Source organism: Pipistrellus hanaki (assembly GCF_964339955.1).
Source record: "Pipistrellus hanaki genome assembly, chromosome: 6".
Taxonomy (NCBI): domain Eukaryota; kingdom Metazoa; phylum Chordata; class Mammalia; order Chiroptera; family Vespertilionidae; genus Pipistrellus; species Pipistrellus hanaki.
Window position 1 is genome coordinate 44,820,079 of NC_140508.1, and position 14,907 is coordinate 44,834,985.

The 14,907-nt window shown below is 41.7% G+C and overlaps 1 protein-coding gene across 1 annotated transcript in view; it reads left to right on the plus strand.

Annotated features, from left to right (window-relative positions):
• Nucleotides 1-425: 425 nt before the first annotated feature.
• Nucleotides 426-14,907, plus strand: part of PHLPP1 (PH domain and leucine rich repeat protein phosphatase 1) — a 192,101-nt gene continuing 177,619 nt past the window's right edge. Inside the window, exon 1 of the mRNA XM_084887683.1 lies at nt 426-2,182. Within this exon, the coding sequence (XP_084743809.1) occupies nt 655-2,182 (1,528 nt within the window). The 5' untranslated portion in view covers nt 426-654. The remainder of the gene's footprint in view (nt 2,183-14,907) is intronic.

Here is a 14,907-nt window from a genome sequence, read left to right on the forward strand (position 1 = left end):
ACTTGTAGTTCGGCCGTTTCCTCCGGGTACCTGCGTCCCTTCACTGGCACTACAAATCCCAGGGTGCATCGCACGCCCCTCCTCAGCCACTCCCCTCGGCACAGGGACCTCCCGGGAAACTGCCCCTGCCCCGCCCGCGTACGCACGCGTCAGGTTTGTTTACTCTGAAGCCCCGCCTCCCCGCGTTCCCCAGCTCTCCCCACAGCTCCCAGGAATGCCGTCATTGCTCGTGATGCATATTCATGAGGCTCACGTGGAGGGAGCGCCCGCCCGGTCCAACTCCCGCCTTCCCGCTCCGGGCGCGTGATTAATATTCAATGAGCCTTGCTCCGCGGCTGGCTAGCCGGCGGGAGGTGGGGGAGAGGGCGGAGCCTGCGCGCGGGAGCCCGCGAGCCGGGTGGGGAGGGCGTGTGTGAGTGTGTGAGTGTGTGTGTGTGGGGAGGGGGGGCGGTGGCGGCGAGGCGGGAGCGCGGGATGGAACACCGAGACACCGACGGAATGCTCCGAACTGCCACATAATCCCGTGGAACGGCCGCGCCGATCGCCATTGGCTTCTCCCTCCTCCCCGCGCCGCCGTCTCCCACCTTGGCCTCCCCGCCTCCCTCTCCGCCCGCTGCCTCCCGGGCTGGGGGGGAAGCGCGAAGCCCCACTGCAATGGAGCCCGCCGCCGCGGCCCCGGCGCAGCGCCTGCCGGAGACCAGCAGGGAGGACCGGGCTCCGGCTGCGGTGGCGGCGGCGGCCGGGGGCGGCCGGAGCCCGGAGCCCGCACCGAGCCGGGCGGTCCCGAGCGGCGGCGGGGCGCGGGAGGAGGCCCCCGGCGAGGCGCAGCCCGGGCCGTTGCCGGGCAGAGCGGGAGGCACGGGGCGCCGGAGGCGGCGCGGCGGGCCCCAGCACAACGCTGCTGGCGGGGCTGCCCCGGGGTCCGGGGCCGGCGGCGGCGGCGGCGGCGCCAACTCCCTGCTGCTAAGGAGAGGGCGGCTGAAGAGGAATCTGTCCGCCACCACCGCCGCCGCCTCGTCGTCCTCGTCTTCCTCGGCCGCCGCCGCCGCCTCGCACGCCTCCGGAGCCGCCGGCCTCTCCGCCTCCTGCTCGGCCTCGGCGGCGTCGCTGTGCACCCGGAGCCTGGACAGGAAGACGCTGCTCCTGAAGCACCACCGGCAGATGCTGCAGCTGCAGCCCTCGGACCGCGACTGGGTGAGGCAGCAGCTCCAGCGGGGCTGCGTGCACGTCTTCGATCGCCACTCGGCCTCCACCTACCTGCGCCCGGTGCTCTGCACGCTGGACACCACGGCCGGCGAGGTGGCCGCCCGCCTGCTGCAGGTGGGCCACAAGGGCGGCGGCGTGGTCAAGGTGCTGGGCAAGGGGCGCCCCGACGCCGGCCCCCGGAACGAGCCCGCGGAGCCGCGGGACCTGGGGCCACCCCCGGGGAAGAGCGGGCCGGCTGCTGCCGTCGGGGCCCCGCCGCCGCGCGCGCCTCCTGCCGACCTGCCGCTGCCCCGCGGCCCGAGGGGCTGGACGCCCTGCGCCGCCTCCCGGGTCAGCCCCGCGCTCTCGGATTCCAGCCCCGGCGAGACCGGCACCCCGCGGCCCTTGGACGGCGCGATCGCGGGCCCGGTCTCCGACACGGAGAGCTTCAGCCTGAGCCCCAGCGCCGAGAGCGTGTCTGACCGGCTGGACCCCTACAGCGGCGGCGGCGGCTCCTCGTCCTCGTCCGAGGAGCTCGAGGCCGATCCGGCCCCCATCCCAGCGGGAGCTCCGGGCCAGTCCTGTCCGCCGGACCGCTCTGCACACACCCGACCCGGAGCGGATGCCCGGCCGCCTTCCCCGGTGGCGGCCTCCCTGCCTCTGCTGCAGCCAAAAGACCCAAGAGCTGTGGACGGCCTGGATGGGGCCACCTGCGACCCTTCCAGGGAGGAGAAGGCGGCGGCAGCAGCAGCCGCGGCCTCGGGCCTCCCCCAGGCCATCTCGGGTGGTGGGACCGGGGCGAGCGCGGAGAAGGCGCCCCCACTGCCCACCCTTTACGTGCAGTTCCACGGAGAGACCACCCGGCGCCTGGAGGCGGACGAGAAGCCATTGCAGATCCAAAATGACTACCTCTTTCAACTGGGATTTGGGGAGCTGTGGAGGGTGCAGGAGGAAGGCATGGACTCGGAGGTTGGCTGCCTCATTCGCTTCTATGCAGGTAAGGAAGCCACCTGCACTGGGACGTGTGGGGTGTCCACACTTCCAGGTCCCGAAAAAGGTTGTCAAGTCGGTGTATGCTGGCCAGACCCCCAGAGTAGAAGCTGGTCCTCAGCGCCCTTTGTTATTTCTTTACAGCTTTCACGGTGGTAATCTGTGTAATACTCGGTTGAGCAATTGTTCAGTGCGCGGGTTTGGCCATTCTGGAAGGCTCAGGGGCTGGGAAGCCCGGTGGAGGAGGTGGCAGAGCCACCAGGAAGTACTGCCAGCAGAGGCTCCCGAAAGAGGCGGTAGTGCACTGAACAATGAATCTGTTGGGTTTTGTGGCAGTTTGGGATTTCAGGTAAACTATCACGTGCACTTAATACCGGTACAGGAACATGGCCAACAGAAAATACACTCAACATTGACTGTCCGCTGTTGGCCATTTTAGGTGTCATAGACCCCCCCCCAGGAGCTACTTGTCAGCCGGTGCACGTTCAGCTCTCTGCCCTGTTTATATGCCCAGTTATTCCTCCTCAGTAACTTCACAGATGGCATCCTTTCAGTGCCCCTTTTCCCCAGTGCTTTTTTGCTTTATTACAGTTTCCTCTGCAAGTTTGATTCTTGCATCAAAGACGATTTTGTCTATTTCCTTCATTTCTTGCTTACAGCCTTTATAGCCAGAACTGACCATTGCAGTGTGATTTGCAATTGAGATTAGAGAAAGAGTTGAAGTGGTTAGTATCTCTAAAATCCTCCTCATTCTTTTTTTCAGTTCTAGGTTAAATTTTTAAAAATATTGTTTACATATTCCAGCTTTATTGAGATCTGATTGACATATCAAATTCTTGACGGAGGGTGACTAATATTTCTCCTTTGGTTAAAGTCTTGACCACTATTAAGTTAGGGAGCTGTAGATCCTGGTTGTTATATTTGAGCTTTATACGTTGTTTGCATCCTTTTTTTTCTCCTTCTGGTTTGAAGAATTAATTATGTTCTTAGTGACAAGGAATTTTAATAAGTTAGCATAACAATATTAAGTCAGGAGAGTTAAATCTTCCCCAACTTTATTATTCCAGGTTGTGGGAAAATAATCATACTTGTGACTAATCTGTAGCCCTTTGTGCTGTTTAATTATTTCTGGTCCATCTTGTGGCAGTTCAGTCAGTTTGAATGAAGAAAGTAATCTTTGGACTCCCACATTGAAATATGCAGGACCAGTAGCATTCCTGTTGCGACGTTCCTCTGAGTTTCATTGAAGTTTTTCTGTAACATAAGTGGATTTCTGATAGATTTTTGCCTTCTAAAGAAAACCACGTCACAATATAATAGTATTTGCTGTTTCTGAAGATAAAATCCCAACTGGATGACATACCTTGAAAGTTTATGTGGCCTGGAAAATAGGTGGCTTTGTTTTTTTATGTAGGGGTGACAGTTATATCCTTTTTTCCTGTAGCTCATCTACTTTGCAAAATTACAAAAGCATTAAATGGTACTCACACTTATCACGAGAATATTTTATTAACCTGAGAGTGGTAAATACCCATATAAACAAGCATATATCAATATATGGAATATATTAAACAGTATCGAACATAGTTTGTATGGGAAGAGCTCTGCTCTTTTAATTTTCCTCATGATTAGATATGTTGGTCATGATAAATGTTAATGGGAAGTTTTTGGGTGTTATGGTCATGAATTTTAAATCTTGGATTTCCCCTAGATTGTCTCTTCAGTACCTTTAAGCGAATGATACACAATATTTTTTTTTAACACCTAAATATAAAAGTGACAAGTTACTTTTTTGGTTAATTTTTGTGGTCTTTTTGTTTTGCTCATGAAAAGCAGTAACTGCCACTTCATTCTGAACTTACTTTATTTCTGTATATACACCATAAATACATATATAATTCTCTGTATAAGCTTATAAAAATAACTAATAGGGAACCACACGATATCCAAACTGTTCTAGAATATGAAGCCAGTGTACAGATGTCTAGAAGGAAGATGCTTGGCTGTTATAAAGATGTCGAATTGCCTTTTTAATATACGAAGTTTACCTTATTTTAAACCTACATTAATATTCCAAACACCATTCGCTAAAGAACAAAATTTAGCAAAAATGATCCACTTGAACTTTTGCAAGGAAGTTGATAAACAGAAGAGCCTTGTTATTAGGTGGTCTCACTTATTATGTATGGCAACATTGTCTCAGGACTTCACATGCAGCAAGTTTGCACCAAGCTGGAGGAGATTCCTAGAAATTACTCCTGTGTGGCAGTGGAATGTAGGACACCCAACTGGAAAGTGTTACGTTTTGGCAGTAATTCTTTTCCTTAGGAAGGAGAGAATTAGTGTTTGTTTTATATGACACCCTCTTAGAGGGTGTTGTATGCCACATTTGCTTTTATAATTTAACATGTAACTTACTCTTGCATTTATTGCTGAATATCTTTTGGTTTATACTTGTATTTGGAATTAAGGATAGAGTAGGAAGTTATCTTTGAAGCTTTTAGAATATCTTCCTATATTTAAATTGAGCATGTTGTCTGCTGTCTATCTAGTTTGTTTAATCAGCTGTGTTTTTTGAGAAGTTCTAGTTTGGCTAAGAACTTCCATTCTCTTGAGAGTCACTGTTCAATTAAATTTTAGTATTTATTATCCCACTCAAGTAGTTTTAAAAGGCTTTGAAAGCCATTTGTGGTTGTTTTGAATATTTGTTTAGGTAAAGTGAAATGGAAGTCCTTAAGGAACAAGAAGGTATTGGACAAAAAGTACCCATTACTAGGTTGTTAATGAAATGTTATTTTAAAAATTGTTATTGCTCCTACCAAGCAATCATTTCTTTGTTGTTGATTTAAAATATGAAAAAATTTAAATGGCTTTCTCTGAAGTTACGTGCCTTAAGTATGGTAAGTATGTTAACATTTAATTTCCATTCAAAATCAGCTATCTTAAATTTTGCCTTAGAGTAATTTTAGGTTAAAAATATTCAAGAATTTAGGTTTCTCAACATAAGTTATGGACTTCAAAAACACTCAGGAGCTTGTGTTTTGGAGTCTGAGTCATTGATGAAGTGCAGTATTAAACTCTATATTTTTATAATTTTTACTTTCTACCACCTTTTTAGACTTTAGTAGTCCAGCTATTTCAGTTCAAAGTTTAATAATAGGAAAGGATGTTGACAGAATGGAGAACACATCCACTGTGCCTAGTGAATCTTGGACAAGATATTTTTATATGTGACTTCTTAGCATTGCTGAGAATGATCTCCTTACCATTCTCATATATCTTCTCTTTCTTCTGGGAATGATCAAACCTTACATGGTTTCCTACATGCAAACCAAGAAGGGGTGGTTCAGCATTAAGCTGTAATATTGACAAGCAGTCTCTTATTACTATAATTACAGCAGTATTAAGTAACGTGGTATGAACATGTGACACCAGTGTGTGCCTGAACAGTCCTTTTAATTTTAAGAACAAAAGGTTTAACTTTGCTTTTTTATATTTGTTGTTTTTATGTAAAGTGCATATCTTTTCTTTCTTAACTGGTTTGATGTTGGATTTTATTTTCTTCAAAAATCTTAAAGGGCTTTCACATAAATTATCTCACTTGTCCTTTCAAAAACATTATCAGGGAGGAGTCTGTGTCAATCCTCTTTTCAGATGGAGAAACTGAAGCACAGAGAGGTTCCACTCTCACTTGTGGTTTTTCAGTCTTTGCCAGAACTGAGAATAGATTAGTTTGGATATTCTGTTTTGCAATTCTTATCACTTTCCATGAATCGATGCTGAATTTCATTTACACTTGAATTTTCACTTGGTTAAAAGCATTCAGAAAATATGCTATTTTTGTTGGTAATGAGGTGATATTGTCCTCTAGTCCAAAGTGGTGTTCGTTGTGAAATGTGGAGGGTTCTATTTTTGTCATGCTGCCTTTAAAAACAAAGAACCAAGACTGTTAAATAAGAAGACAGGATAGAAAGAGACTGAAATGTTCTAAAATAAGTATCCTAGTTGCAAATAGTCATACTTGATTTTAAGGTGATATGAAATAAAGTTTACCTAACAATTCTCTATTTTCTTATTCATGCATGTCTCATTTTTTAGACTACCAATCTTCATTGGGTATAGAGGATTAACACTTCATCTGAAAAGTGGATAACTTGAGGCTAGGGGTGTGACAATACAGTTCCTTTAAATCATAACTGTACTTAATGAAGTTTTGAAAAAAACTATCATGAAAGGCTTGCTTAAATCTTCTATTTTAAAATAGAGTTATTTGTACTTTAGTGATCAGTACTGCTTTATTGGTATTACTATGCTGTTGTACAGCTTTTATAATTTATATGTTATATAGAGGTAGAGAGTTAGCTGTTGTCCCTGAATGCCATAGTTATTCCTAAAGTGGGGTATCTTTTGTGCTCATTGAAATAAATGTAGGGAGAGATGTGTCTAAATGAGCTTGTAAGGTTTCTGTATTGAAAGTTGTATCTTTTTGTTACTATAAGATTGTTAAATCAATCTCAAGTGATTGGTTATTCAAAGTTTATTATTTTTAAAGTGTAAGGTGTTTTTGTTGTTTTTTATTCTATTTCTCTTTAGAACCCTGGATTTGATTTATTGGTAACATAACATTCATTGACATCGTATATGATCCAAGCCTAGCATAATCCTTGGCATTTTAGTTTAAACATTTGTTGAATTGAATTTGTGGAATTTTGTTCAGCAGCTGGTGGTGCGTGCCCTGATTTTTCAGCCTCCCATGCTGTTTGGGTCACTAAGGAAGTGTTAAACACATATGCACAGAGGCATTTCTTTAGTGGCAGGAGATTTTATATGTGCCACATACTATTAATATCTTCTATTTCACATGAGTGAAGCTCTATGTGGACTTTGAGACAGCAGTTCTCAAGCTTTCTTAGGGTTAACAGGTGTTCCACCCTTCCACCCCCATTTCAAAGGCATATCTTACTTCAGCTTTGAGATGAATTTAATGAGGCATCTGTCAAATGAGGCATCTTAGATTTAATGATTTTGTTGTGTGCCAGGGTTGAACACAGTTCAGTCTCTCTGGACGAGAGAAGGGTTTAATTGTACTGTGAAAGTTGAGAGATCCTGAAGCACTCAATAGAAACGCTTTTCCTTTACAGACGCCTGACATTTTGAAAAAGAGAAAGAGATGTTATCAAAATGTCCAAAACAGTCTGGGAAAATGAAGCCTTTAGAAAAATAAATCCCACCTCTGAAAGCTACTCCACCCCTGTAATCCCAGGCATCTGGTACAACACTGGTAATGAGGGGTTTTGAATCCAGCCTCATGTTCCTGTGCTTCTAGGGCAAACCCTTTTCTATACTTACCTTTGGTTTTCTAAAGATAGTATAATTAAAACAAAACCAAAAAATGACCATGTGGATTCTTTAGACATACAAGGTATTTATAACCTACGTCTGTGTGACCGCTTGTGTTTGGGTTTATATGAAACTTCAACTCTAGGCTTTGGGAAATTTTAATAAATTGAAACTCAGGAATCTGAGAAGAACAGATTTTAATGATACTTCCATTAAGGAACATTCAGATATTTGGTTAACTATGAAATAGCAGCTCTTTCAAGTAGTGTGATACTGTACTTCAGAATTAAGCATAGTGATAGTCACTGGATTACTCAAGTGTTATTACACTTGGATTTAGAGTTGGGATGGTTTTCTTATATATTGTGTCTACATACAGGATAGGGCAAAAGTAGATTTACAGTTGTGAGTATGCCAAACAGAGTTTATTCTTTATTAATTGTTGTATTAATTTCAAACAAACAATTGTAAACTTACTTTTGCCCCATCCTGTGTAATATATATGCCTTGTATATCTTTCAGTATGTTAAATGAAACAAAGCACAATCATCCCATAATGCCACATCATGCCGAAATAATTGTTTTCCTGTTGTATTTTTATATTGGAGATTGCCTTAATACATTGTAAAATGAATTTAATGATAAAGTGTGTTGTTGAGTTACAAGTCCAGTGGCCTTTGAATTTGGAACCTAGAAGTACTTGGAAGTGGGTTCATATACTCTATTTGTGTAGGGTGTACATATTTTATTTTATTCAAGCATTCAGTTGAAGACCGAATAAAATTTTATTTATGGAATTTATTGGAAAAAACCTGTGTTGTTCAAAGGTCAATGGTAATTTGGTTTTGGATGATTTTAATAATGAGTGAAAAATCTAAATAGAAATTTTAATTTTTTAGTTAGTTGATTTCCCCCCACTCTATTCTTTTCAAGAAGGAAGAATTTTGCATTTGTTGCTATTTCTACTGACTCATACAACTGATGAAGAGCAGTTAGAAAATGAGTCTTTTCCTAAATCCGCCTCTCATAATAGTATATTAGAATGTTTCGGCTCTCTTTTCAAATGTGAGGCATGTTTTTAAATTCAGCAAAAGAAAATATGATTTGTAGTCGTTTTCATTGGCTATTTAATAATTATCTGGATTTTACAATCAGTGCACTTCTAAGACATGGTTCAAAGAACAAAATTTTATGTACAGAACCAGTTTTTTAATTTTATTGTCTACTATGACAAATACATAGTATATTCCTAAGGAATTCTGTCTTTGTTCCCATTCATGTATTTTGAGAGCTTGTCTGGCTATATCTTAGTGCTTGAATAAGTGCTACATATGGTTCTTGAGTTTGGCTGCTATTTGCCAGGGGCAGGTGTTCTTTTCCAAAACAACTTCGGGGAAGAATTTGTACCATTTTATCTCACACTAGAGGCCCCAGTGCACCAAATTCATGCACAGGTGGGGGGCTGTCCCTCAGCCTAGCCTGCACCCTCTCCAATCTGGGACCCCTCGAGGGATGTTCAACTGCAGTCGGACATCCCTCTCATAATCCAGGACTGCTGGCTCCCAACTGCTCATCTGCCTGCCTTTCTGATTGCCCCTAACCACTTCTTCTTGCCAGCCTGATCACCCCCTAACCACTCCCATGCCAGCCTGATTGATGTCTAACTACTCCCCTGCCAGCCTGTTTGCCCTCAACTTTCCTCCTCTGCCGGCCTGGTCACGCCTAACTGCCCTCCCCTGTAGGGTTGATCACCTCCAACTGCCCTCTCTTGCAGACCTGGGCCCTCTCAACTACCATTTTATCTCACAGTGACTGAGAAAAAATGGTTCTTTAAAAAAACTAGTCTGAGAATTGGGAGAGGTGGTATGACTTTGGGCATTTATTTTAACCTTATCATGGGCTTTGCTTTTCTCTTCAGTAAAATGTTGAGCTTGAAGTAGAAAGAATCTAAGATCTCTGCCAACTTGAAACATTCTGGGGCTCCATTAGATAGCCTATTCTTCACATTACAATAGCCGATTTTCAACCTTTTTCATCTCATGGCACATATAAACTAATTATTAAAATTCGACAGCACACCAAAAATATATTCATTGTCTATATGACAAAAATTAAAAAGGTATAACTTGATTCACCACACTGGGTGGCTGTTGTTGTGTTAGCTGTTGTCATTTTTTTTATTTGACAGTCTAAGGGAAAAGACGTCAGTGCCCCTGACTAAATAGGTATTGCATGTTTTGAAAATTCTTACAGCATATTGGTTGAAAATCTCTAATTAAGGACTAAAAGTTGTAGTTTCCGAAGTTCTGTAATATCTGCCCATGGATTTAAGAGAGTCCAAAGTGCCTTTTCTCAGGAGAAAGGTTGCCAACCAAAGCAGACCACCTTTTTGGTGTGAATTAGACTGACAGAATAGATAATGTTTGATTTACCCTCTCTCTGCTAACGCTTACTCTTAAAAATAGACTTCTGCATGGTAGAGGTGAACTTAAAGAAATGCATTCCTTTAAAAGTTAAAGTAAGAATCTTTTTTTATGTTGACTTATAAAGCAAGATACTTTCATAATCCAGTTTGAAAAATTTACTATAATAACTCCATTTGAGGGACCCAAATGTGCAAATTTACTAGTTTAACTTTCATTCATAGTGTGCTGTATACCTATCTACTGGGCCTAGAGTCAGTAGGAGAAAAAGAACTTGAAGAAAATGGCATTTTTATATTGTTATTTTGATTATATTACAGAATTCAGGATCCCGTAGCGATTCTAATATCTACTGTTTTTATAGATGAGGAAAGCAAACCCAAACCCATAGAATAAGTGTTGAATTCAAGATGAAGTCAGTCACAGAATTAGGATAACACCTAGGGTTTGGATTATTAATCCATTGTTGCCCTCCAACCCCCCCTGCCTCACACACACTTGAACCCCTATACTTACTATCTTGGATCCTCCATATATTTAGTATTCAAAATGAAGGTTTAAAAAAATGGAGTGTGTTTCACACATTTGTGGTTTCTCTATTCAAAGTGTTGCTAGTTGTTTTTTTTCATTCTAATCAATACTTTTGAGAGGTTGCATATCACTTTAATAGATTATAAAGGAGGGCTTCTAATAGAACAGTTGGATATTTTAAAAGTATGAAAATGTTGGGGGAAAAACAATTGAATTTAAAGAAAATATTTGGAAGAAATATTTAAGAATAGATTTTGAAAAAAATTCCATTCAGACATATGTTCATTGAAAAGATTCAATATTCATCACATTCTTTATTTCAGTTTTTATTTAAGGAAAAGAACTTGTCTTCTCATAATTAAATGCACATATTCAGGTACACATACACAGTTCAACTTTTGTATGATGTAAAAAATCAGAACAACTCAGTTCAGTAATCTATGGGCTTTTGTTGCTGGTTTTAGAAGTCTTTACTATGAAATCTGCTATTGCTTTGAATGTCTGTCTCCTCTAAAAAGAGAGAGAGAGAAAGAAAGAAATACCTGCACCTGTTAGCAAAAAGACAATATGTTAAGATTTATTTTTAGGGGTGAAAGATTTTCTTTTATATTAAGTTTTAGTTTAATTGAATCATTTACCTTTAATGAAAGTTTTATTCCCTTATCTACTGATTAAAATTCATTTTTTAAATTTAAGTATAGTTGTTATACAGTGTTCAGGTGTACACTATAGTGATTCAGCAGGAAGTCTTGTAATCATCTGTCATCATACAAACTTAAAGTTATCACAATATTATTGACTATATTTCCCTTTACCTTTTTCACTCATTGCTCTACCCTGCTCTCCTCTGGCAACCATTAGTTTGATTTTTTTTTTTTTTAATTTATTGATTTTATGGAGAGAGTGGAAGGGGAGGGGGGAGAGGGAGGAGAGACATTGATTTGTTCCACTTATTTATACATTCATTGGTTGATTCTTGTATGTGCCCTGAGTGGGGATTGAACCCGCATCCTTGGTATATCAGGATGACACTCTAACAACTGAGCTACCTTTACAGGGTCTCCATCTCTGTTTCTATGAGTCTGTTTTTGTTTGTTTTTTTGTGAAAAAAAATTTTTTGTTTTTTAGATTCCACATATAAGTTAAAGCATATGGTATTTGTATTTTTCTGTCTGACTTATTTCACTTAGCATAATACTCTTTAGGTCCATCCATGTTGTTACAAATATTAAGATTTCAAATATATCTCACGTCTTCTTTTTTATCTATCTGTCTATGGAAACCTACCGTGTTGCCCCGAAAATTAAGACATCCTCCGAAAATAAGACCTACTTACAGGTTTCCTTCTGAGTGAAATATAAGGCATCCCCCCGAAAATAAGGCCCCCCCTAGGCTAAACATGAGAGATTTGGTCCACTGATTCTGAAAGAAATGGAGTCACAAGAAATTCACCAGGAAATTCAGGAATTGGATTGTTATGATGATGTTCCAGAAGATGATGACATGATTGTCATTGAATAAATGAGTAAATTCTTGATACTGTAGGATTCAGTTTGTCTGGTTTGTGTTGACAACTACCGTAATACCATACCGTATACAGGTAATAAATTTCCATTATTTTCATTTAACAATAAATGTGTACCGTATTCTTCTTCATGGAAAAATAAGACATCCCCTAGTGCATCTTTGGGAGCAAAAATTAATATAAGACACTGTCTTATTTTTGGGGAAACTGGGTAGGTTGCTTCCATATCTTGGCTATTGTACATAATGCTGCAATGAATATGGGAGTCATAGGTCTTTTTATATTAGTGTTTTTGTTTTCATGGGAAAAATTCCAGAAGTGGAATTGCTGGGTTGAATGGTAGATCTGTGTTTAGTTTTTTTGAAGAATCTCCATACCATTTTCCATAGTGGCCATTCTAATTTGCATTCCCACCAACAGTGTGCAAGGGTTCCTTTTCCTCCACAGCCTCACCAACCTGTTTTTTTGCATTTTCAATGATAGCTATTCTGATTGATGTGAGGTGGTATCTCATTGTGGCTTTGATTTGCATTTCCCTTATAACTAGTGATGTTGAGCATCTTTTCATGAGACAACTGGCTATTTTTAATACGAGGAAGGGAGCGTTGTAAAGTGCAGAAGTTACAAAGGGTAAAATTACATTGCATCTGGCATACAGAATATGTACTCCAGATGCTGAGACAGAGGAGACATTTCTCTTAGAGAGGGGGTGTGGCTGGGGGTAGCTGGCATTCAGTTTTATATAATAAGGATCTCTCCTTATGGGGAGAGTAAACACTCTAATTGGAGCAGACTTGTTCTCTTTCTCACACAGACCCCACTCACTTTATTGAGATGTCTGCTTTATCATAGTGGGCTAGAATGGAACCCACATTCCCTCCGAGATATACCTGTACTGAATGTGAGGCCTTAACCTTCTGAAGGCTCATTTGTTAGAAAAGGAGGAAAAGGTGATAAAAAATAACTGTTTCAAAGAACTTTGTGAGGTTCAGATTTGGTGATATATGTGGAAGTGCTTTGTAAACTGTCAGATGTTAAGAAAATGTGTGGCTTTATTATTTTTAGCAACAGTAAATTGCCACAAATGTTAATTAGAGTTCATTAGGGCTCATTAGGGAAGATGGGATATATTGGCAGACTGTCCACTGTTACTCATTCATTCATGATTCCTTTATCGAATAATTACTGTGAATAGCTTTTGGTTTAAAGGTGACTAATTCAAATTTTTTAGAATCCCTTGAAATACTTACAGATTTGAGGTTAAGTTTGTGGGAACAAACAAGCAAAACAGCATTTACAATACAAAGATGGATAGTGTCCTTTCAGTCCGCAGGCTGACGCTCTATCCACTGAGCCAAACCAGTTTTGGGTCTATGTTAGTTTTTAAATTATGACAAGCACCATGGGGGGAAAAAAAGTTATTTAGATCCTGGCTGATTACAGTCATGCTTCTAATTCAAATGAAAATACTTCTAATTTAAACTATCCAACATTTAGGTTAATTACCTGCCAATGTGGATTTTCCAGTCATTAATTATCACCTTTTTACCCTCTGTAACAAATTTTTACAGAGACCTTAGTTGACTTACTGGGGCAATATCAACACCAGAGAAGTTGATTTTCATGGGGGATATTAACAGAAAAGTTAGCATCAATCTAATAATAAGGACAATAGTTATTGGCCCTTGGGATTATAAAGTAGACAGTCAAAATCCATTGCTCTATACCCAGCTCATAAGAGGGACTTGTTATTTTTTTAAAAACTGGTATGCTCATCTAATTTTTTAATTCAGATTTTTATTCCTAACTTGATTTTCAGAAGGCAAATATTTTATAATATGTAAATTATCTTATAGCATTTCTATCCTTTTAGCTGTTTATAATACTGGAATATTTATTATATTGATATAATAGAATATCTATATAATAAAAGCCTAAGCAACCCTTATGACAGAACAACCAGAATGACTGGTTGCTATGATGTGTACTGATCACCAGAGAGCAGATGCTCAATGCAGGAGCTGCCTCCTGGCAGTCAGTGCGCTCCCACAGGGGGAGCACCGCTCAGCCAGAAGCTGGGCTCATGGATAGAGCACAGCAGCGGTGGTGGGAGTCTCTCCCGCCTGCACAGCAGCACTAAGGAGCAGCAAGCCAAGTGGTAAGGAGCAGTGAGCAGGTGGGCAGTAAGGAGCAAAGGAGCAAGAGATCCCGGACTGCAGGAGGGCACAGGCCGGGCTGAGGGACTCCCTCTGCCCCCAGTGCATGATTTCGTGCACTGGGCCTCTAGTTTATAATAGTTACATGTTTATAGACTTGTAACCCAGTTTAACTTCACTTTTGAAATATATAATGTCAGAGTAATACTGTAACTTGAGATAAGAGGTGCAGATATATTTTTCTTTTACATGTTTTCTTTTTTCTTTATTGATTACCGTATTTTCCTGTGTATAAGACAACTTTTGAAACGAAAAAAAGTCAACCGAAAATCAGGGGTCGTCTTATATGCCGAGTATATCCCGAAAAACATCTCGATATGCCGCTAAACGAATTTTCCAACTCGATCCTGCACCAATCACTGCAAGGCTGCTCGGACCGCCCCTCTAACAAAGCCAATCCAAGCAGGCTTTTTATGCATGCAAATTATGCCAGAGTCAGAGAGGCCGTCTATTAAAAAAAGAACTGGTGTTGCCTCGGAAGTGGGGGGGTAGTCTTATATAGCGAATGTAGGCCTAAACCTATGTTTTAACTGTAAAATTAGGGGGTCGTCTTATACGCCTGATTGTCTTATATGCCGGAAAATACGGTAAGGTACTACATATGTGTCCTTATCCCCTCTTTGCCTCCCCTCCCTCTCAAGCCCTCATCCCCCTGGTGTCTGTGTTCATTGGTTATGAGGGACTTGGTGTTTTAACC